We start from the raw sequence: 25074 nt of genomic DNA, 5'->3' as shown, positions 1-25074 counted from the left end.
GGTGAAAACATAGGTTGTCCAGATATAGTTTAAAAGAATATACTGGTGGTTGCCAGGGGCAGGGAATGAGGAAATGAAGAGTTACTGTTTAATGGGTATAGCGTTTCCGTTTTAGAAGATGAAAAGAGTTCACGGCGATGGATGGTGGTGATGGTTGCTCAATGTGATGAATGTTTATTACCACTGAACTGTATGCTTAAAAGTGGTAAAGATGGGGAGGGGATAAATTGGAAGATTAGGATTGACACATACATGCTACTACATATAAAAAAGGTAACTAATAAGGAGCTATTGTATAGCACAGGGAACTCTACTCAAAACTCTGTAATGGCCTATATGGGAAAAGAATTTAAGAAAAAATAGTGGATATATGTATAGCTGATTCACTCTGCTGTATACCTGAAACTAACACGACATTGTAAATCAACGATACCCCAATAAAAAAATTTTTTTTAAATGGTAAAAAAAATAAATAAATAAAATAAAATAAACAAATGGGACCTAAGGAAACTTAAAAGCTTTTGCACAGCAAAGGAAAACATACACAAGGCGAAAAGACAACCCTCAGAATGGGAGAAAATATTTGCAAATGAATCAACGGACAACGGATTAATCTCTAAAATATATAAACAGCTCATGCAGCTCAATATTAAAAAAACAAACAACCCAATCAGAAAATGGGCAGAAGACCTAAATAGACATTTCTCCAAAGAAGACATACAGATGGCCAAGAAGCACATGAAAAGCTGCTCAACATCACTAATTATTAGAGAAATGCAAATCAAAACTACAATGAGGGGGCTTCCCTGGTGGCGCAGTGGTTGGGAGTCTGCCTGCCGATGCAGGGGACGGGGGTTCGGGCCCTGGTCTGGGAGGATCCCACGTGCCGCGGAGCGACTGGGCCCGTGAGCCACAATTGCTGAGCCTGCGCGTCTGGAGCCTGTGCTCCGCAGCGGGAGGGGCCGCGGTGGTGAGAGGCCCGCGCACCATGATGAGGGGTGGCCCCCGCTTGCCGCAGCTGGGGAGGGCCCTCGCACAGAAACGAAGACCCAACACATCCAAAAAATAATAATAATAATAATAATAATAATTAAAAAAAAAAAAAAAAAAAAAAAAAACTACAATGAGGTATCACCTCACACCAGTTAGAATGGGCATCATCAGAAAATCTACAAACAACAAATGCTGGAGAGGGTGTGGAGAAAAGGGACCTCTTGCACTGTTGGTGGGAATGTAAATTGATACAGCCACTATGGAGAACAATATGAAGGTTCCTTAAAAAACTAAAAATAGAATTACCATATGACCCAGCAATCCCATTACTGGGCATATACCCAGAGAAAACCATAATTCAAAAAGACACATGCACCCCAATGTTCATTGCAGCACTATTTACAATAGCCAGGTCATGGAAGCAACCTAAATGCCCATCAACAGACGAATGGATAAAGAAGATGTGGTACTTATACACAATGGAATATTAGCCATAAAAAGCAACGAAACTGGGTCATTTGTAGAGACGTGGATGGATCTAGAGACTGTCATACAGAGTGAAGTCAGTCAGAAAGAGAAAAACAAATATCGTATATTAATGCATATATGTGGAACCTGGAAAAATGGTACAGATGAACCGGTTTACAGGGCAGAAATAGAGACACAGATGTAGAGAACAAACGTATGGATACCAAGTGGGGAAAGTGGTGGGGGGGGGGTGGTGGTGTGATGAATTGGGAGATTGGGATTGACATATGTACACTAATACGTATAAAATGGATAACTAATAAGAACCTGCTGTATAAAAAAATAAATAAAATATAATTCAACAACAAAAAAAGAGGGTCTAAGGGCCAGCTTTAAAGACATGGGGGGAGAGTGCATACAGGGCATGGAGGAAACAGGACTCCCTGGGAAATGACTGAAGGGATTTCCCCTGAAGCACCGCCGTGAGTTTTAGGAGTAAGGCAAGACGCCCTAAAGCTCACCGAGAGGAGAAGCACCAGGCCAGCCCCGGAGACAAGAAAGCAGCAGGAGAGGCTTCTCAATCCTTGAGAAAGCACCTCTGCCCTAGAAGTCCACATGCATCCATACTGACATGGCCTCCCTGGAGCCCCTTTCCTGGAAGCTCGTAGAACAAGGCAGTGAACCAAAAAGAAGAAAACCCAGGATACAGGAAGCAAGAACCCCAACACTGGAGCCTTGCAGGAGACAAGCCCCTGAGAGGGCCTCACCCCCGAGGCCTCCAGAAGGGAGGTGCGGAAGGACAGACAGCCCAGCAGCACCAAGCTTGTGATAACTGCACCGAGAGGTGGCTGAAGACAGGGGAAGACTCAGCCGCAGGCACACACAACTCTAGGCACATTTCTAAGAAGGCACGTTTTTCCCTGGGAGTGAAAACCATCACAGTCTGCCACTGTGTTCGGCTGTGAACGTCTGTCCGTGTGGCCCTAAACATTAGCGTTCATTACCCATTTACCCAGAAGCTGAAACACTGGTGGACAAGGGAGAGGCAGAGATAACAGCTGTGTTCCCAGAGAAAGTCAACAGATAATCATAAACTCATCACTGTGATGACCCGTGCACGTGAGTTAGAACCACAGACACCGGCCAGAAAAGAAAGCCCCGAGTCAAGGGGAGGACATGGTGAGTCAGGACCGCTGCAGTCTCTTGTAAGTCGTATCAGTCCTTGACTTTTAAAATTTATGCACAAATATTAGTTCGATAAAAATCAAATGACAGGGACTTCCCTGGTGGCGCAGTAGTTAAGAATCCGCCTGCCAATGCAGGGGACACGGGTTCGAGCCCTGGTCTGGGAAGATCCCACATGCCGCAGAGCAACTAAGCCTGCGAGCCACAACTACTGAAACCTGCGCGCCTAAAGCCCATGCTCCGCAATGAGAGAAGCCAACGCAATGAGAAGCCCACGCACCTCAAAGAAAAGTAACCCCCACTCGCCGCAACTAGAGAAAGCCCGCATACAGCAACGAAGACCCAACACAGCCAAAAAAAAATTAATTAAAATAAATAAATTTTTTTAAAAATCAAATAACAAAATGCACCTAAAGAGTGTGCCACCGACTCTGCCATAAAGAAATATTCAAGGAACGCCAGCTACGAAGAAAGGCCTCCCTCGCCTTTCTATGCCTTCCCGACTTAGTCCACGCAGAGACAGGAAGCTCCGCTCCATCAGCAATGCCCACACCCACCTGCCCCAGCATTCTGCAGTTCTCCTTGGACCCCTTGGCCAGAGTGTGGTCAGAGGCACCGACCCAAGAGGGGCCATCACACACATTGCACACATCACGGGACAGGCAGCTTCCCTGGGGCTCAGACAGCCGACGGGCGGTCTTCTCTCGAGCCTGCCCCAGCACCCAGGTGGCTTCAGCTCGGAGTCAGGAAATGAAACACAGATGGTTTAGTCACCAACTGCAACCAGAGCAAACTACCTGTCCTTAACTCAGGGAGCCTGCTCCACCTCACTGCAGCTGGAAGCCTGTTTGCCAAACTACATCCCAGACTGCGACCCCTTCCTGTTCTCTTTCTCTTCACTTTCTTATCGGTTTAATTAAGCTCTCCAATTTCTGCTTGCAAGATTTCTCAACCCTCGACGAATTAGATCAATGAAAGAACGACACCTAAAGAAGCTACCGCTGCTCTTAGAAGCATGTGTCATTATTTAAGCTACAGAAGCTACACAAGTTTCATCATTTTCTCCATTCTGCGGGTTTGACCACAACAGAACCAGGATGCTGGAAAGACCTCTTGATCCATCCAGGCAGTGGCCTCTGGGCTCCAGGCCTTGGACCACTGTGGCTCCCCAGGTTCCAGCCCTAAGCGTGTCCCACTCACCACTGGGCAACCACGTGGTAAGGACAGACTCTACCAACCCAAGAGCTTATTAAAATGCTTATCTCACATGACTTTGTAAAATATTTGGGGGGAGGAAAGCCCTATCTTCCAGAGGTCTGCACTCGAGTCCCAGCAGTGAAAATCATACGGTATCTGGGAAGTGACTGAAGATAGTCCAGGAGGGGGTGGAAAGGGATGGGTGAAACACTGGCCATATGATGCTAACTCTCCAAGTAGCTGGGAGACCATACTTCCATTATCCCTACTTCTGTGAATGTTTGGAAAAGTCCATAATGGAACTTTCAACAAGATAGGAAATAAAAGGGTTATCTCAAGCACACAGGATGACTGTGCAGAGATGCCTGAAGGAGGCTCACTCCCAAGTGTGCCCTGCAGTGGGGCCCTCTGGGCCATCACACGGGGAGCAACCATGCACTACGAGTTGGGTCTCCCTCGGCCTAGAGAGCTTGGGCCTCTGGAAAGTGGGAACTGATTAAGTCTCACAAAACCTTCTCCCATAACCAGAGGTCGGTCCAGTCCCTCCCCACCCAGACAGAGCCAGACTATGTGGAAGAGTCCCGTCGGCCAGAAGACTCGCTGTGTCCAGCCTCATGTGAACCTGGGCCATGGGCACACAGTCCCAGCCAGAGTTCCCCCAGGGGATGAACCTTGGCGGTGAGAAAGCCACCACTCAAACTTGAACTCAGAGTCTAATTCCACTTAAGAAACATGGGTTTGTGTGTGTGTTGGCATATTTAAAATACATACACATCAAGTCATATGCCCAAAGAAACAGGACTGGAGGAAAGAGATCAAAATGTCAGCAACAGTCATCTCTGAGCAGAGAAATCACAGAAAATACCCTCCTGTTTTGAAATCATCTGCAACGTTATCTGAAGAGAATGAAGTACCGCACCCACCAGCCCGGAACACACTGACCGAAACAGGAGGTGGAGACGGGCTGGCGCTGCCGGGACTGGCTTCCCTGCACCCACATCCTCTCGCTCCGCTCCACCCACATGCCCCTCGGGGCCCCAGCGAGGCGCTCCTGCAACTGACGCTCTTCCAGGTCTGCTCCCTGCTTCTCCCACAGGCAGCTCTGGACTTCTCTCCTCCAGGGGGTTGACACCCCACACACCCTGCACTTCATCACCCTGCACTCACCTCTCAGAAATTAGCACAGGATCAGGGCTTGCCTCCCTCACATGGTCACCCAATTCTGCAGCTTCCTTCCTGACAGCTCTCTCCCTCCTAAGCCATCCCTTCCATTCCTACTGTCTCTGCACCCGGTGGGTCAATCTGAGTGCGCATTAACAATTAACAAAGTGCTTGTTATGAAGGCAGCTTCCTTGACAACATCGGATGTTGGCAAAGATGTCTAACAAGGGCAACTCCCCCACGTGGCTGGTGGGAATGTCAACTGGTATCACCTGGGAAAATCATTTTCCAGACGGTGCTGAAGCTGAAGGCCACCCCTGCACCTGGTCAGAGCCCAGAGAGCAAGTACTGTACTCACAGGAGACAGGACCCAAAGCAGCCCTGGCGCAGTGTTCACACAGCCAACAACTGGAACTCACCCCAATGTCTGTCAAACGCACAACAGGACAGTACGGGGTGGGGGAGGGGGGCGCGGTCATGCAGTAGAACAACGGCATGAATAAGAACCTGCTGCCTACGAAGACAAACGTCACACACGTGACTCTGAACGGAAGAGCCCAGACCCAGGGTTGCAGAGCTTGGGATTCCAGCGACAGGAAATTCTGGAACAAATGTCTCCATGGCCCGGAAGTCAGAAGAGTGGGGCAGGGGCTGCACCGGTTGAAGCACAGGGTGCTGGACCTGTTCAGGATGCAGTCTGGGCAGCTGGTGGGCATTTTAACGGTGACACGTGTCCTTGGGCAGCTCACTGCATGGGTGGGCTTTACTTCAATACAAAGAAACACTATGGGAGCCTGGTGAGGGCCCCTGAGCCCGGCCCCAGGACCTGCCCCAGCCCCACCCTCAGGTTTGGACTCCAATGGTCTGGGGCCTGAATTCCAACCCCGAGCCCCTGGCAGGGATTTCCCGCTGCACAGTCTCAGGCCTGAATCCTCCCTGCCATGACTCACAGCAACCCGATGGGTGTGAAGGGCCTGCGGTGGCCCAAAAGGACCTCTCAGGGCAAAGCTGGCATTCTCTCCACTTTATATCAGGGGCTCCAGCCCACACCCAGCAGCCAGATCACTTCCTCACACAGCACCTCTGATGAGGATGGAAAGGAAGTTGGAAAGAGGGAGAGAACAGGAGACAGTGGGGATGGGAATGAGCCATTTCTGAAGCAACAAGCACTGCCCCCACACCCCCAGAAGCCTGCACTGGAAGGAGCAAGGGGTGCACAGGCTTCAGAGAGCAGGAGCCCCCAGGCAGGGCCTTCTGCCCCTCCCCGCCTTGCCACCCCTCTCCCGGACTGGATGCCAAGTGGCTGAGCACAAAGGCTGACCTGCAGCCAGGCCACACCTCGGCCCTGGTCCCTATCCTCCTCCCCACCCCGCCGCCTGAGTCCCAGGCAGAGCTGCAAGAAGCCCGCAGGGCCAGGGCGAGGAGGAAACCATGTCCAGAGGAGGGAGCCAGACAGCACCCAGCTGCTACTCGCCAAGCCTGAGCACAGAGCCATGTGAGAGAACAGGTGAACGGAGGGAGAGCACGCCAGAGCGCTCTGCTCTGTCCCTGCAACCCTATGTCTGAAACGGTCTCGGAAAAAAAAGCTCAAAGTAAGGTCAAATGTCTCCTCCAAGGACTCACTGCCCCAAATAAGTTACTCCACCTGGATACTTAACTCATTCAATCAGGAACGGTTATTAACAGGCCCCGCCTAGGTTAGCAAGAGACCCCTTATTTTTTTTTTTTGGCCACTGCAGCTTGAGGGATCTTAGTTCCCGGACCAGGGATTGAACCTGTGCCCTCAGCAGGGAAAGCTTGGAGTCATAACCACTGGACCGCCAGAGAAGTCCCAAGAGATACCTTATTAAAGTGGAGGGGAACATCCCTCTCTCACGGGGTTGTGGTTTCAAGATGATTATGCCTGGGCTCCTAATGCATCCTCCTCTGTCTCCAGGATCAGGTACTCATTCGCTTATCTGTTAAACAGAACCATCTAGCAACACCCTGGACTCCCCTGTCTTTAGATGAATGTCTCAATCAAAAAAAAAAAAAAAAAGGCTCAGCATTGCTTTCCACAATGCTCCCTGCAATTACCCTGCGTCCCTCACCTAAGACAAGGCACCATGCTAGGAGCTCACTGGGATGCAGAAGTGTATGACCAGGTCCTGCACTCAACAAATTTATAATACTTTTGGCAAGGCAAAAAAATAATGAGTATAAAAACAGCAAAAATGAGTTCATCTGTTCAGTTCATGCCAGGATGCATCCAACAAGGGCCCCACAAACTCAAGAGGAATTAGGGACCACTGTAGGCTGAGCCATCAGGGGTCATGAGGAGGGAATGAGGCCAAGACCAGACTTCTGACAGGGCAGAGAAAGAACGACAGAGGGCAAGCCAGCCGTGACTGCAGCCAGAGGGCCTGACGTGCAGCAGGAGTGTCTGGCTGGGGCTCTCCCACCAGCACAGAGGGAGGGTCAGCTGGAAAGGTTAATTTCAGATGGAAAGCAGAATGCTTCTTAGCAGGGGTGGAAAGAACGGCTGTGCTGGCACCTGGCCCAGGTGACGGAGGACACCCACCGTGACACAAAGCACATGGCGACTTTCCACCTTATGGCAGCTGCCTGTGACCACGGCTCACCTCCTCCTCATCTGTAGACAGGGTCTACCTCTCCTTCAAAAGATTTCTGATTACGAAAGAAATACATGTTTACTGTTAACAAGCGACACACATACATATATATACTAAAAATTACAAAGAAAATTAAAATCACTCAGATAACCAGCCAAAGATGTCTATTTAACAAACTCAGCCTGTACCCCATGTTCCACGGCTCCTGAGGATGCCAGTTTGCCAGCATCCCTGCATGCGCAGTGCTATGACTTTCTCCAACTCTGAGGTGAAGGCCCATCAGGTTGGCCCACCGTCACTCTTGGAGAGGCAGGAATCAACTCTGATTCAGAAACTCTCATAGTGTCCCTGCCACGAGGGGTTCAGACCGGGGCAAACAAGTGTTCAAACAATTCAGATGCAAACTGGTAACAGAGCATGGGTAAAGAGAGGGGCATGGTGGGTGGCTGGGTGTCCTGGGAGGGCGAGTGGGATAGGACTGCAAGCGCTCAGCCACGGGAAAGACAGGTCTCTCAGACAGGGGAACAAGCAGGAGGCAGGGCGACCAGGTCAAGGACGGGGCTCCTGTGAGGATCTGGGGCAGCCTGGCACGGTGGGGGCAGCAGGCAGGCGCAGACCCTGGAGGAGGGATCCCGGCTCAGAGCTGAATCCATAGGCTGCCATGCACACATTCTGGGCATCAAAGTGACTGGAGAAAGAGGGTGGAGTCCGTGAAGCAAGAGTTGACAACTTGAAGCTGAGTGGTGAACACACAGGCATGGGGTCTTTAAACTACTCGGCCCTATGATCCATATTGAATTTTTAAAAATCCAGCAGAATTCCTTTAAAAATCGACCCTCTAGGTACGTAACCAATATCACTGCCCTGAGGAATGCTTTTCAGGGGCAGGTACCCCTTGCCCTTCATGACCAGGGCAGGAAAATAATCACGTGGTCACGGTCCTTCCCACCCCAGAATGACCACCATGGGTCCTGGACCAGCCATAGCCACCAGGTCAGGAATGGCAGTAACAGCTGGAAGACTTCTGAACAGGAATGGACGTAAGGGATGCAGCTGGTAGGGGAGTGGGGTCACCTATGAAAGGATGCTGGTGTAGCTGGGGACTGGCTGCAGCCCGTGCAGAGGCCAAAGATCAGCCGGGGCTTGCGGTGCTGTGCCAGCAGTGTTGTGCCAACTGCAGCAGAGGGGCCTGCCACCCTTTGGGGCCCAGTGACCCATGGGGAGTTGCTAAAACTGCCAACAGGATGCCTACCGGCAGCAGCTCCTCCAGCGGGCTCTCTCGGTGCACCTGGCTTGGGTTAACTTCCAGGGCCGTCTACCCCGCTTCCCCAAAAGAGGCGTGACCACTCTTTCAGGTGAAAAAGTGGTTTGCCTCTCCAGTCCTGCTACGGTTCAGCAAGCACTCCTCTGTGACACGCATCCATGCCTGAGTTTCCTCACCCTACACGGGAGTAACAAGTGCGCCCGCCCACTCTCAGGGCCAGCACAGAGGCTGTGGGTGAGCCAACACGACAACTCCTAGAGCAGGGTGCACAGCACACTCCCACATTTCACCTACTGTTGTCGCTGCTGTTGAAAAAAACCTGGATGACGGAGGGCTCCCATCCCCTCATGTCACTGTCACTCCTGGCCTGAGGCAGTAGAGCCAAGGGTCAGGACTCGGAAGTCAGTGTCTCACCAATCACTTTCTAGTTTCTTCGCTGGGACTTGTGGTGACCAGACAGGGCCCCTGGCCTCGGGGCACGGACATTCTGGAGGTGGGCTGTACACAGACATCAGCCCAGTCACGCGGATGACAACTGGGCTATGAAGAAAGCGGGGGCTCAGCAGCTTCCCCGCTGGAGAACAAGGGCCAGAGTCACACCAGGGAGGCACAGGGCTGCTGGGAGGCCTGGGTGGGCTAAGCCACAGAAAAGGGTCGGCCAAGACTCAGTGGCTTCTGCCCGTGGGAGGGACCACAAGCCACAGGCAGGATCCGGACATGCAAGTTTCAGGACACTCCCCGTCCTTCTGAAGACCTCTCCAGACCCTTGGAACCAGTTGCTGTTTGGTTGTCTGTTCTCTTCTGCTTTTTTGCTTTGTTTCATTTTGTTTCTGGCTAAATAGCACTCAACTTTCTCCTTCTGGTCTAGGCTGAAATCTCCACACCTCCTAGGTCCCCGACCTGGAGCTCACACCTCCCTAGGGGGCCTTGGCAGAAGAGGCAGCTGACCGGTCTGCCCTCACTCTGCTCCACACTCCCTCAGCCCTTCGTGGCCCCTGACTGGAACCCTGATCAGGGCTGCCCTCCCCCAGGGTGTCCTCCCCTTGCGATCTGTTCAGCCCAGCAGACATTTACTTACTCCACGCCTAAAGATGCAATCCGCTGTACTGAGGGGTGGGAAGTACAAAAGTCTCAAGACTAAGATGGGAAGAGATGATCAAGGTGGTCCTTTCATGTATTCACCATTCGCCAACCCCGTGGCATGCGAGGCGCTGCTCACTTCTCACACACGCTTGTTCTCCGGGAGCTGACAGACCAGACACGCGTGCTCAACACTAACCCAACACCCCAGGAGGCAGGCCCAAGGCCCACAATGACCAGTTCGGGGGCTCTAATGGGGGCTGCTCCTGTGGTCCTGCAGGGAAAGTGGATGTTCCACAAAAAGCCCATCTGAACCCACCAAGAGTTTCACAACTACCCTCCCCAGAGGCTCCTGTGTCATCAATCCCCTAACCAGACTCAGAGGTTCCACCTTCACTCCCCAAGGCTCCTTCTCCTGCCAGGGCCTGGGGAGGGGGTGTCAGGGGACACATCACTGAGTCCCGAGCCCTCTGCTAGGGCGCGAGTGGAGGTCTCTTCCTTTTCCCTCCCACCACCCCTGTGAGACAGACTGGAATCCTGCCTTCGCATGGATGAGGGAGATGACCCAGAAAGGTGATGTATCCAAGGTCACTCAGCTCACACATGGAGAAAGTGGGGGTTCCCAAGCTTCACAGTGGATGCTGGCACAGGTAATGAAGGCCACTGTCGTTGAGAAGGTGGCACACACAACCCCCAGGAAAATACCTACTCTTGCACTATTTAGCAAGTGGTTTATACGCCAGGTGCCATGCTTCACAGGATTGGATTCTTAACGGGAAACTCAAAGGGGCTGAGATACAAGATATCAGGGGGTGACCCACTTTAGGCAGGGTGGGCAGAAAAAGATCTTGAGTATTTGATATTTAAGCAGACATGTCAACGAGGAAAAGGAACTAGTCATGAATACAGTGAGGGGAAGTCTACCCATTGTGGAATATCTTAAATACTCGATAACAAATTGTTTAAAGGGAGAGAACAAAGAAAGAATTTGGAATGCTCAAGAAGCTGAAAGACCAGAGAGGGTGGAACGGGGTGGGGGTATGAGAGGAGGTGGCTAGGCCAGGCTGGGGTGGGGGTGGCAGGGGACATCTGGAGCTCTGTTCTGACTCTGAGGACAGTCACTGATGGGTTGTCAGCAGGGCAGTGGTGAGTGAGTGGAGGCAGAAGTCCGGGGAGGTCCGGAGGAGGCAGAGGCAGTGCAGGGCTAAGAAGAGGCTGCACTAGAGTCCCTTCAAGGGCCCTCCTAACCAGCCCCAACTCCAAACTGCTTTTCCTCAGTTGAAGCCAGGAGCCGTTTATTCAGCCTATTCTCTCGGGAGCTACTCAAGAGAGCCAGGTGAGGACAGGGAGCCGGCTCTCAGATGCTTCCCCTCCCACTGAAACTTCCCAGGTCTTTGCTTGGCTTCCCTCATTCAACTGTAAATTACCTCGGTTCAAAACATTTCCCAAGGGACGTCCCTGGCAGTCCAGTGGTTAAGACTCCATGCTTCCAATGCAGGGGGGCACGGGTTTGATCCCTGGTCTGGGAACTAAGATCCCCCACATGCCGTGTGGTGCGGCCAAAAAAAAACAAAAACAAAAAAAACATTTCCCAACTCGGCCAACTTTAAACAACAGCATAAACACTGGAGAAAGTCAGAATTAACAACATGTCAGGTATCCTGACCTTCTTTTTTAATGCTGTGAACACAATAAATCAAGGCACCAAGAATCATGGCTTTCAAAGTGAAACCTGGAGGAAAAACAGACAAATCTGAGAACTGAGAACACCCACATGATGTCAGGCAGAAAGCCTCTGAAACTGCTCATCCCAGTGGTGGCCCGCGGAAGGGCTCCCTAGAGTGCCCAGGCCTTAACCCCGGGAACACGCCAACAGTAGATGCAGAAGGGCCTTTCCAGATGTAATTAAGGCTATAGATGTGAAAGTAGGGACATCATCCTGGATTATCCAGGTGGGCTCAATCTAATCTGAGCCTTTAGTAGAGAATTATTTTCTCTGGTTGAAGGCAGAGAAATGGGGCAGAAGAGCCCATCCTTGCTGGAGGGGGCCACATAGAAAGTGTGACAGAGAATGGAGGCAGCCCCTGGGAACAAAGACTGACCTTGGAAAGGTTAACAGCCAGTTAGGAACGATTTCGCCTCAGTCTTCCATCTCCATGGAACTGAATTTAGCCAACAACCTGAATGAACTTGAAAGCAAATTCTACCCCAGAGCCTCCAGGAAGAAATGCACCTGCCAATATCTTGATTTCGGCCCTGTAAGACCCTGAGGAGAAGATTCAGCTGAGCCCACTTAGACCTCTGATCTACAGAAACTGTCAGATAATACACCTGTGTTGTTTTCAAGCAACACAATTTGTTGGCAGCAACAGAAGAGTAATACCCAAGCAGTAATCTGGCAAAAAAAAAAAGAACCCAGTTTCTCTAGAAGCAGAAGGAGGCTGAATCAAGAAGTACTCAGTCGGTCCTCTTCAATGGCCCCCCCAGCCCTCTGACACTCCCCCACCTGCCCCGTTTCCTTTGGTGGCAACTCATTCTTCCCGTCCTTAAATTTTGGGCTCCCTCAAAGAGGACTCTCTGCCCCGGGTGCCTTTCTTACAAGAGCCCTTAAGTGGGTCAATCCTCAAGATTTCATCGATTGGTAACTCCAACATTCACTGATTCTGCAATATCGGCACAATTGTCCCCAGACGATTCCACCACAGGGCCCGGAGCCTAGCTCTCCAGTCCCCACTGCCTGAACTGGACTGAGAGCTTCCCTGCCTTCCGCCCCACTTCCTTCCTTGCACACTGCTGCACCCCACCCCCTCCATCCAGTTAGTCATCAAGGACCATCTGCGCTCTCTCTCTGCTTTCTCTGGAATCGTCTTCTTTCAGTTTCTACCACTGCCTAATGCAGGCCTTTAGAATCTCTTGCCTGACTAGGTCATTCCACAACCATTTTATGGAGCGATGTGACACACAGTGCTCTAGCAGGGAGAATACAGGCATGAAAAACGACAGGTCCCCAGACCCCAAAATCTCAAAACTCTCATAATGGGCCTCACTGGCCTCTCTCCTCTGTTCTTGATCCATCTCCGGGGACTAAGGGGATCTTCCCAACTCTGGCATCTCACCACCTCAAAGCAGGCCCCATGCCAAATAGAGGTTCATCTCCCCAGCACAGCACTCCCACCGCTAACGGGTCAGCCCCTGCTGGCTCTCCTTGCACGATCACCTCCTCAAACCCCAGAACTCAGCCTAGCACGAGGTCCTCCACGCGGTGGGCACTCACGCTCCCCACTCCTCAGCTTGCAGAGATGGCCCTTCACACTCCTACTTATCATTCTGGGGCTCAGTTTATTCGCCGCCTACTCCCCAAAACTGTTTCTGGCCTGCTCAAGCAGACTGTCAATTCCAGTAGGAGAAAGCCTGCCCTGTAACTGCGCCTTGGCTGCGGCGCGTCCCCCAAGGTCAGGGGCTGATCCTCGCCAGCACAGCCCGCCGGTCCGGCAAGCCCGGTAGAAGACATTAAACCAACAAGCAGCCGGTGCGGAGGAGCGGAAGCTCCGCGCGCGAAGCCCAAGACGCCCGGCAGCCCCTGCATCGATGGTCTCAGCAGCTGAGACTGAAGAGGAGGCACCAACCCCAGCTTTTCACTCCCACTCCCGACCGAAGGTCGCTTCCTGACAGCCTCTTCCTGCCACCCTCCGGCGAAGTCCACGAGGGGGAGGGGGTCACCCGTAGATTCTCGCCCCCACCTCCCCTTCCGCCCACCCCCTCCGCCCTCGCCCCGAGGTGCTTTCTCCGAGGAGGAATCGCAAAGCGCCCACACCTGCAGAAGCCGCCACTGGCGGCCCCGGCCTCCTCCGTCCGCAGTGGGGCGCAGAGCTAGGGAAAGGTTGCCTCCCAAGCACACAAATGACGAATGAGAAAGCTCAGGACGATGACTCAGAAGCCGGGGCTCCCCGGCGGGCAGAGTTCGGCCCAGGAACGCTAACCCGCGACCGCGGCGGCCGAGACCGAAGGGAAAAGAGGGGAGGGCCGCGCCCCGATACCCCGCGATCCGGCGCCCGGAACACCCCGGTCCGGCCGCGCCTCCCCCTCCGCGAGGAGGGCTGAGAGGAAAGATGAGGAGGGGAAGGCCGGGGGTCGCGCCGCCACCCCGGCCCCTACTCACATTTGGCTGACCAGCTTCTGCCGGAAGGCGGCGCTCCGCCAGTCGGTCTCCTGCCCCGAAACGTCCATGCCGGTGCCCCGCTCCTACCGCCCGCGGCCCGCTCGGAAGCCGCCGCCTCAACCGCAGCGCCAGGCCCAAACCCGGAAGCCGTCGGCTGCGTCCCGGCCGCGCCGGAAGCGGAGCGGGGATTGTGGGAACTGAGGCGCGAGCGGGGGCCTGTGGGAAATGGAGTCCGCGGGCACCAGGGAGCCCCACCCCCGCCGCGCTCCCAGCCGCCCAAGACTGACGGCAGCTGCACCTCGTCGAGTGCCTAGCCTGCGGCCCTACTGTGGGCTGGCCCTGCAAGTCCAGGGGATCCGCACCCCTCGGGGAGGCCGCGCGCGGCCGCCCGCTACCTGAGCGGATGCCGTGGAGAGATTGTTTATCAGAGATTTATCAGCCACCTGCTGTGCCCCTACTGTGCCCGCACGATCCGGGCCCTACTTCCCGGAGGCTGCCTTCCAACGCCGCATCCCAAGAGGGACCAGACGATGCTTCTCTCCATTAGACTTTTGGAATCTCATGTCCCACCAATGGCTACATTTTGTAGGGGTTGGAGATGTGAGGAACCCAAACCACACTGTTAATTTTTAGACACAGGCTTTCCTGTTTGGCCCAACAGGAGAACACCTTCCAGATGCTCGCCGACAGTGCACCAACTTGCTGAGTGGAGGAGGCAGGGGAGTTGGAGGCAGGCGGGAATGGACAGGGGGTGAAGCCTGAGGATACTTTTAGGAGGATAAAAATTCTGCCAGACTGAACCTATGGGGCCTTGTCTGTGGCCCTGCGTAGGGAAGGCAGGTGACAAAAATCCTAAGCCCAATTTAGGTCCACAAGTACTAAATAGACAATCACCAAGATGGGCCTCACAGAAAGTGAACTGGCACCTACTGATGCCTAATAAGTGCCTGGCCCAGGAGGGGCTGTGTCCACCCCGTGTCCCTGAGCCCCAGGCAGGAGTAGGGGGTGGGAGGGAGGGATTGGGAGAGGAGGGAGTGAGCAGGTTCCCCAAAGGGGCCCCTCTTGCCCTCAGGTTTCAGGTTTTGCATTGATAGGAGAGCTGTTCACAGCTTCAAACTTTTTTGCTCTCATTCTTTCTAAAATAATTTTTTAAAATTCTGTCCTGGGAATTCCCTGTCTGTCCAGTGGTTGGGACTATGTGCTTTCACTGCTAGGGCCCGGGTTCGATCCCTGGTCGGGGAACTAGGATCCCACAAGCCACGTGGCCACCAAAAAAAAAAAAAAATCTGTCCCTAGGGTGATCAACTTGTCCTGGTTTGCCCAGGACTCTCCTGGCTTTAGCTCTGAAAGTCCGTGTCTTGACAACTCCCAGGCTGACCAGAATGGTTCATCACCCTGTCTCTATCCCTCTTGCACATTTAATAAAACAGATCTAATGCACATACCATATAATTCACCCTTTTAAAATTCAGTGTTTTTTGCTATAGTCACATATTCATAAGGTTGTGCAACCATCACCACTGTCATGAACATTTTTAAGTTGACCTATAAATGTTTCTCTGTGAATCACTGGAAAGGTATAACTGCGGTGTGTCCTATATTGTATTTGGACTTCAGAAGCGTTTTGTTATTTAAATCCTCAGCCCTGCAGATTCCATTTACCAATTTATGGAAAACTTTGGTCTTACAATTCCATTGGCAAAGCCAGCCCTCACTGTCAAATCCTTAGACCCTTGGGGCTTTTGGAAGAAGAAGATGGACATCACATCCAACTCAAGTGAGCTTGTTAACGGGGACCCCAGGACATCTCTCCCTATTCTGCACACTGGTTCTTTTTTTTTGGGGGGGGGAGTGCAGAGTCTTATCCACTGCGCCACCGGGGAAGTCCCTGCACTCTGGTTCTAGGAAGGTGGACAGAGCACGGCACATAGATTCACAGACAGACTGACAGACAGAGGCCCTGTTAGGATGTGATTTCTTTTACGTTATGATTCCTACTCATCGTGTATGAAACCTATAGGATTTAAGGTATGTTAAGCTAAGTTTAGTAGTTCAAAATGGAGTCACAGTGGCCAATGTGAATTTCCATATTAGTTGTTTTGAAACATCACTAAAGAACTGGGAGTGTCTGTGATAAACTGAGAGTGTTACTTTAGATAAGAAAGCTGTTGGGCAACATATGTCACTGGAACAGAAGGAGCAACTGATAAAGGCGAGATCCCCTCCCCTGGGCATAACCGTTGCTCCTTAAAAAGAGACCACCAAGCTGAGTAACTCAGAGTGTTCCAGATGGAGGCTGCCAGAGAGCTACTTCCCACTCTGCTTATCCAGACACCCATTGCTGGACTGGAGACCCTGCTTGTGCAGAGACGCCTCCTTCCTGACTTCTCCTCAGAGTGGTTTGTGACCCTCTTTTCCCTACTTCAACTAACCTGTGTCGTGTGCTAATTGTGTGCAATAAGCTGAGTGATTCATGAATTAAATATTGGCTATGGATATTGTATGTCTCCAATCCAGTGATTCTTTCCTGTCCTTACTGTTGGGCCCTGAGACAAACAGGTCCAGAATGTTGTCAAGAATTTGTCATCAGGATAAACTTAAGTGCTACACCCTTTGGTGTTTGCTCCAGTCTTCTATTTCTACTTATCCCTTCCTCTGGGGCCCAGAGGTGGTGATACCTTGGTTAGAGTTTGGATGGTGACGAGGAAAAGAGAGGTAGAGACAGCTACAGACCTCTTGGCCTTGGGGAGAGAGGGAGGCCACAGGAAAGTCGATCCTGAAATGGACCTGCATGGTTTAGACCCTGGGGAGGAAATGACGGAGGAAGCTGAAGCTGGCCAGAGGCGTGACTGTATCCCACACCACTTGGGGCGGGCCCCTGGTTGGGCTAAATCTCTGTTCTGCTGGTTCCTGAGGCTACCTTGCCATAGCTGGACCCTGTCACTGGCCACACATTTGGTGGACACCATCCTGGGCCCTGCAGGAGGCAGGAGCTGGAAGCTTTACAGGTGGAGGAATATTCACCCTAGAGAGCATTGCACACCCTCTCAGAGGCTCTGGCTCTCTCCTTCCAGCCTCACATAGGGACCCCTCTGATATCCCTCCTCACTTTGGTGCTCAGTCCCTGGAAGGTGCTAACCTGCCCCTCCTGAAACCACACACCTCAGATGGGATTTGAACCCAGCCAAAACTCAGATTGGGACCCAAACCCACTGTCTTTTTTTTATTTATTTATTTATTTATTTATTTATTTATTTATTTATTTTTGGCTGTGCTGGGTCTTTGGTTCGTGCGAGGGCTTTCTCCAGTTGCGGCAAGTGGGGGCCACTCTTCATCGCGGTGCGGGGACCGCTCTTCATCGCGGTGCGCGGGCCTTTCACTATCGCGGCCCCTCCCGTCGCGGGGCACAGGCTCCAGAAGCGCAGGCTCAGCAGCCGTGGCTCACGGGCCCAGCCGCTCCGCGGCATGTGGGATCCTCCCAGAGCAGGGCTCGAACCCGTGTCTCCTGCATTAGCAGGCAGATTCTCAACCACTGCGCCACCAGGGAAGCCCAAACCCACTGTCTTTTAATTGAAATCGCACACCTGGTCTCAGGATTTAACAAAGCTCAGGTTCTTTATGTCTCAGCGCAGAAGGAATTCAGCTAGAGGCAAAGTGATAGGTGAGAAGCGGATTTATTTAGAGAGATACACATTCCATAGACAGAACGTAGTCCATCTCAAAAGGTGAGGGCAGCCCCCAAATATGCGGTGGTTAGCTTTTATGGGCTGGGTAATTTCATAGGCTAATGAGTAGGAGGATTATTCCAACTATCTTGAAGAAGGGGCGAAGGTTTCCAGGAAGTTGGCTTTTTATGGTCAGCCTCGGAACTGTCATGGCGCCTGTGGGTGTGTCATTTAGATGCTAATGTATTACAATGAGCGTATAATGAGGCTCAAGGTCCACTGGAAGTCAAATCTTCCACCATCTTAGACCTCGTCGCTTCTAACAAGTTTTTGTCCTGTCCTCAACGGCTATGTCATTTTTTTTTTAAAGGTTGTGCCCTGCCCGCTTCCCTCCTGTTTCACTTCCATCCCAGCACCTGATAGATGTAACCCCTCTTCTGTGTTTGGCCTGGAGCCTGCAATCATTTATGAGTGTGGTGTTGGGGGGCAGTTATTGCTTCTAAAAGCAGCACACAGTAGAAACTTTAGAAAGGACCAAACATTATAAATCCCATCACTGAGGCCGCCAATGTTCATATTTAGGTAAATTTCCCCTCTCCCCCACCGTTAGTTTAAAAAATAAAACAAGTCATGAGTTGGATGCCATCTGGATCCTGTATTTAAGCTTACATCATAGCAGAAGCATTGTCTCAAGTATTAACAACTCTTTATTAACCAGAATTTTAATTATAATTTAGAGTATAGAACTACATCATGGGCAAATCTATATACAGACAACTGTAATGGGTGTAAAATACACACAATTTTAACAGCAAGATCATATGCCAAGGGCTTCCCTGGTGGCACAGTTGTTAAGAATCCGCCTGTCAATGCAGGGGACACGGGTTCGAACCCTGGTCCAGGAAGATCCCACATGCCATGGAGCAACTAAGCCTGTGCGCCACAGCTACTGAGCCTGCGCTCTAGAGCCCGCGAGCCACAACTGCTGAAGCCCGGGCGCCTGGAGCCTGAGGAGAAGCCCGCGCACCGCAACAAAGAGTAGCCCCCGCTCACCGCAACTAGAGAAAGCCCACACGCAGCAACGAAGACCCAAAGCAGCCAAAAATAAACAAATAAAATAAATAAATTAAAAAGAAGAAAAAAGATCATATGCCAATCTGAAATAGGAGGGAAGGGGGCAGGGCACAACCTTTAAAAGAATGACATAGCCATTGAGGACAGGACAAAAACTGGTTAGAACCGACGAGGCCCAAGACGGTGGAAGATTTGACTTCCAGTGGACCTTGAGCCTCATTATACTCTCATTGTAATACATTAGCATCTAAATGACACACCCACAGGCACCTTGACAGTTCTGAGGAGGACCATCAAAGGCCACAAAGTGGGCTATGGCCCACTTCCTGGAAATCTCCGCCCCTTCTTCAAGATAGTTGGTATAATCCTCCCACTCCTTAGTCTATGAAATTACCCAGCCCATAAAAACTAACCACCCGGGGGGCTTCCCTGGTGGCACAGTGGTTGAGAATCCACCTGCCAATGCAGGGGACACGGGTTCAAGCCCTGGTCCGGGAAGATCCCACATGCCGCAGAGCAACTAAGCCCGTGCGCCACAACTACTGAGCCTGTGCTCTAGAGCCCGTGCACCACAACTACTGAGCCTGTGCTCTAGAGCCTGTGAGCCACAACTACTGAGCCCACGTGCCGCAACTACTGAAGCCCGCGCGCCTAGAGCGCGTGAGTGCTCCGCAATGAGAAGCCCGCACACTGCAACGAAGAGTAGCCCCCGCTCGCCGCAACTAGAGAAAGCCCATGTGCAGCAGCAAAGACCCAACACAGCCAAAAATAAAAAAATAAAATAAATAAATTTATTAAAAAATAAAACTATCCACCCCATATTTCAGGGCCTCTTACCTTCTGAGATGGCCCACACTCTGTCTGTGGAGTGTGTATTCCTCTAAATAAATCCACTTCTTACCTATCACTTTTTGTCTCTCACTGAATTCTTTCTGTGATAAGACATAAAGAACCTGAGCTTCCAAAACAAAGGTCGTGGCAGGGGGACTTCCCTGGTGGTCCAATGGTTAAGGCTCCATGCTTCCACTGCAGGGGGCAAGGGTTCGATCCCTGGGCCCTGGTCAGGGAACTAAGATCTCACAAGCTGCGCTGCATGGCCAAAAGAAAAAAAGAGTCATTGCTACATCACAGCCCCTAGATTACCTGCTGCAGGTCATCCCACAGAACCGATGCAGCCCGGTTTATTTATGGACATATGTTGCAGGAGAAGGGGGTGTGAGAGGATGGTCATGTCCCAGGAATCGGGCGAGTCCCTGGGACTGGCTGCCAAGTGAGGGTCCTTGGCTTCGTGCAGGAAAGAATTCAGGAGTGAGCCACAGTAAAGTGAAAAGGAGTTTATTTAGAGAGGTATACATTCCATAGACAGAATGCGTCCCTCTCAGAAAGTGAGAGTGGCTCCGGGCTGTGGGAGTGGTTAGTTTTTAGGGCTGGGTAATTTCAAAGGCTAAGCAGGAGGATTATTTCAATTCTTTTGGGGAAGGGGCGGGGATTTCCAGGAATTAGACCACTGCCCACTTTTTGGCCTTTTATGGTCGGCCTGGGAACTGTCCTGGCCCTGGTGGCTGTGTCAGTTAGCTAATGTATTATATTGAGCATATAATGAGGCTCAAGTTTCACTGGAAGACACACTTTCCACCGTTTTGGACCTAGTTGGTTCTAACCAGTTTATATCCTCGATGGCTGTGTCATTCTTTTAAAGGTTGCGCCCTGCCCCCTTCCCTCCTGTCTCACATCCACTTTGGTTCTGCTTTTTCACAATTGAGAATATGCCACAGTGAACATCCTCCACTACTCTGTCTCAATTCCATCTGGGGTGTTTCTCCAATGTAGATACCCAGAAGTGGCATTGTTGGCTTGCAGAGAGCCACTGTACATTTATTTAAATGTTAATAGCTACTACCAATTGTTCTAGGTATCAGTTATCTAGTGCTGCTGCATAAGAAATTACACCACAGCCAAGTAGCTTAAAACAACAATAATAAACATTCATTATCTTCCACCCTTTCTCTGGGGAATTCAGGAGAGGTTGAGCCAGGTGCTGGCTCAGTCTCTCTTGAGGTTCCAGGCAGATGTTGGACTCCTTCCAAGGACCACAGTCCTCTGACGGCCTGGCTGGGGTGGAGGATCTGCTCCCAAGGCAGCTTGCTCCTAGCTGGCAAGGTGGTGCTGATTTTGACAGAGGTCTTGGGTCCATGCAGGCCTCTCCTCAGGGCTGCTTGAGTGTCTTCATGACATGGTGGCTCATGGCCCGCAGACAGAGCAAGACACAAGGTGCAATGCCTTTTATAGTCACACACATTTCCTTCTGTCTCATTCTGTCCCTTAGAACCCGTCACTAAGTCCAGCCCACATTCAAGGGGAGGAAGGAAGATTGGGTTTTACCTTTTGGAGGGAGAAGAGTCAAAGATTTTGCAGGCATGTTTTTAAACCACTCTAAGCTCCAAATTGGCTGTTCCAACTTACATTTCCATCAGCAATGTATGTACTTTCCCACCCTCACCAACTGCTGCTTCATCTCCCCCTACTTTATATTTCGCCATGTTGATGTTGACAAAGACTCTCCTTGAGCAAACTTTAGTCAGCTTCTCTGAGCGCTCTTGACTAGGCCTCCGCTGTGGCACCTGTCCCGTTCTTGGCCTGCCTAACCCAGCCTAGGCAAACCATTCTGCCCAATCAGTTCAGGGAGAATCCCCCCCACCCTTGAAGTCTGATCAAGTTCCTCATCCCCCACTCTGGATAACCCCATTGGGCCAGTGTAGTAAGAATCCCCCATCCTTGATGTCTCAAGTTAATAGTTTTTTTGGGGGGCCCCACCGCACAGCATGCGGGATCTTAGTTCCCCGACCATGGATCGAACCTGTGCCCCCTGCAGTGGAAGCGCAGAGTCTTAACCACTGGACCGCCAGAGAAGTCCCTCATGTTAGTAATTTTACATCCAACAACCCCCTCAGTCTGCTCCTTTGCTTTACATCCCCAGCTTTCTTTGCTGTATCCAGAGTTGAGCCTGAGCTCTCCCCTACTGACAACCCCTGATTGCAATAGTCTTCCTGAATAGTCTTTCTTACTGTTTTAACGAATGTCAGAATAATATTTTCTTTAACAGTGTAGGAAAATGTGGTGTAGCATTTGCATTTCCTGAGTATTAATGTGATTGAACTCTACTTCCTTTGTTTACACCCTCTGGGACTTCCTCTTCTATGAGTTTGCAGTAAAGATCCTTTATCATTTTTCTGGTTGGTTGACTTTCTTTTTTTTAAATAAATTTTATTTATTTATTTATTTTTTGGCTGCGTTGGGTCTTTGTTGCTGTGTGCGGGCTTTCTCTAATTGGGGTGAGCGGGGGCTACTCTTTATTGCGGTGTGCGGGCTTCTCATTGTCGTGGCTTCTCTTGCTGCAGAGCACAGGCTCTAGGCGCGTAGGCTTCAGTAGTTGTGGCACGTGGGCTCAGTAGTTGTGGCTTGCGGGCTCTAGAGCTCAGGGTCAGTAGTTGTGGCGCACGGGTTTAGTTGCTCCGCAGCATGTGGGATCTTCCCGGACCAGGGCTCGAACCTGTGTCCCTTGCATTGGCAGGCAGATTCTTAACCACTGCGCCACCAGGGAAACCTTTGGTTGACTTTCTAATTATTGATTTTTAAAAGTTCTTTATTAAAAAGAAATCCCTTATACATTTTGAATAATAACCTTTTGTAGGTTACATTGCAAATACATTCATTGGTATATGATGTCATTTGCATTTTTTTACTTTCACTGATACTGATGATTCTCTGAGGTATTAAGTTATGTATTTGTCCCTTTTTTTTTTTTTTTGGCAGTGCTGCACAGCATGTGGGATCTTAGTTCCCCAACCAGGAATTGAGCCCGTGACCCTCGAATTGGAAGTGTGGAATCTTAACCACTGGACCACCAGGGAAGTCCCTGTTTTTGTCCTCTTTTGAGTGTTAACTGTTCATGTTCATTTCCATTTAATTAATGGAATCTTAATATCGTTTCTTATTGTTTTGTATGAAAAAAAACTTTTTTTTTTTGGCTGTGCCACGCAGCTTGTGGGATCTTAGTTCCCCAACCAGGGATTGAACCCTGGCCCTGGCAGTGAAAGCGCCAAGTCCTAACCACTGGACCGCCAGGGAGTTCCCTGTATGGATTTTTTATGTACTATTTGCCACTTGCTGCCAATTTCGCTGCCAGTTTCCTCAATTGTTTTTTTTTTTTTTTTTTTTTTAAAGTATTTGTTCATTTATTTATTTATGGCTGTGTTGGGTCTTCGTTTCTGTGCTAGGGCTTTCTCTAGTTGTGGCAAGCGGGGGCCACTCTTCATCGCGGTGCGCGGGCCTCTCACTATCGCGGCCTCTCTTGTTGTGGAGCACAGGCTCCAGACGCGCAGGCTCAGTAGTTGTGGCTCACGGGCCTAGTTGCTCCGCGGCATGTGGGATCTTCCCAGACCAGGGCTTGAACCCGTGTCCCCTGCATTGGCAGGCAGATTCTCAACCACTGCGCCACCAGGGAAGCCCCCTCAATTGTTTTTTGTTTGTTTAGGATGGCTGTGATCAAACTGTTGTGCAGGCAAATGCATTGGTCCTTTCCTTTAAGATGCTTTCCGTTGTGTTGAGACTTCAAATCTTCCATTATCTATACCAGCCCTTTTATTTTTTTTAAATAAATTTATTTATTTATTTATTTTAAACAACAGTGCTCCACTTTTTTTCAAAATTTATTTATTTATTTATTTTTGGCTGTGTTGGGTCTTTGTTGCTGCACCCGGGCTTTCTCTAGTTGCAGTGAGTGGGGGCTACTGTTTTTTTTTTTTTAATAAATTTATTTATTTATTTATTGGAGGCATTGGGTTTTCGTTGAGGTGCATGGGCTTCTCATTACAGTGGCTTCTCTTGTTGCGGAGCGTGGGCTCTAGGTGCACGGGCTTCAGTAGTTGTGGCACACAGGCTCAGTAGTTGTGGCTCACGGGCTCTAGAGTGCAGGCTCAGTAGTTGTGGCGCATGGGCTTAGTTGCTCTGCGGTATGTGGGATCTTCCCAGACCAGGGCTCGAACCTGAGTTCCCTGCATTGGCAGGCGGACTCTTAACCACTGTGCCACCAGGGAAGTCCCTTTTAATTTAAAAAAAAAAATAAATTTATTTATTTTTTATTTATTTATTTTTGGCTGTGTTGGGTGTTCATTTCTGCGCCTGGGCTTTCTCTAGTTGCGGTGAGTGGGGGCTACTCTTCGTTGCGGTGCGTGGGCTTCTCACTGGGGTGGCTTCTCTTGTTGTGGAGCACGGGCTCTAGGCGTGCGGGCTTCAGTAGTTGTGGCTCATGGGCTCGAGAGCGCAGGCTCAGTTGTTGTGGCGCACGGGCTTAGTTGCTCTGTGGCATGTGGGATCTTCCTGGACCAGGGACTGAACCCATGTCCCCTGCATTGGCAGGCGGATTCTTAACCACTGTGCCACCAGGGAAGTCCCTATATCAGCCCTTTAACCAGTCTCTCTGCTTTTGATTTCTCTCTACTCCAATTCCCTCAACTTGTATTTACTTAGCACCTACTGAGAGCCAGGCCAGCCCTGTTCTCGGTGCAGGAATACAGACATGAAGGAGCGGATAAAGCTCGTACCCTCAGGGAATGGAGGATTTGCTAGGAAGCAAACACATCCCTGGCAGGACACCCCACTTCTGAGGCCTCCTCCACCTTGCCACTCCTCTCCTTGTGAACGTTACTGTGGGGGAACCACAGACTTGATCCAGGTGGATTTTGAGATGACGGCCCCTCCAGCTTAGAGAATACTGGGGCATGTCCTCTCCCCTGAGTCCTGGCCCCTCCAGCTTAGAGAATACTGGGGCATGTCCTCTCCCCTGAGTCCTGGCCAGTGGCCCCCCCTTGCTCGTGACCTCCTCCCCTCACTCATCCTCATGCTCCCCATCCGTCAGCTCCTCTCTCCTACCCTGGAGGTGTCCTCCAGTCTCTCCCCTCACACTGTCGTCCCATCTGTCCTCTAAGAGGTTGGGCCTCTGAAGCCTGTCTTCCTGTCCTCACCTCCTTTCACACCTCAGTCACTGCAGGCTGGCTTCTGCCACCCCGAGGAAAGGCCTCCCCTACCCCTGGCCCCATTGGGCCTTTGAGATGACTCCTCCCCTGTCCCCCTTGGGTGCCCCAGAACACCATTGTGCTCTGCGCTCAGCCCACCCTCCTTTTCCCCACACCTGTTCTGACTCGGTGTATCACCTCC

At 51.1% G+C, this 25074-nt stretch overlaps 1 protein-coding gene across 4 annotated transcripts in view; it reads right to left on the bottom strand.

The window, feature by feature from the left end:
- MED15 (mediator complex subunit 15) overlaps window positions 1-14281 on the bottom strand; it is a 63434-nt gene extending 49153 nt beyond the window's left edge. For 3 of the 4 annotated variants that reach the window (XM_057526372.1, XM_057526374.1, XM_057526375.1), the window contains exon 1: window positions 14120-14281. In XM_057526372.1, the coding sequence (XP_057382355.1) occupies window positions 14120-14187 (68 nt within the window). In that variant the 5' untranslated portion in view covers window positions 14188-14281. Of the gene's footprint in view, window positions 1-7564; window positions 7672-14119 lie in introns of all 4 variants that reach the window. The other variant, XM_057526373.1, reaches the window with a different exon arrangement.
- Window positions 14282-25074: the final 10793 nt, after the last annotated feature.

The sequence above is a fragment of the Balaenoptera acutorostrata genome, chromosome 13 (assembly GCF_949987535.1).
Source record: "Balaenoptera acutorostrata chromosome 13, mBalAcu1.1, whole genome shotgun sequence".
In the NCBI taxonomy this organism is placed as follows: domain Eukaryota; kingdom Metazoa; phylum Chordata; class Mammalia; order Artiodactyla; family Balaenopteridae; genus Balaenoptera; species Balaenoptera acutorostrata.
This window is presented reverse-complemented; position numbering and strand designations above follow the sequence as displayed.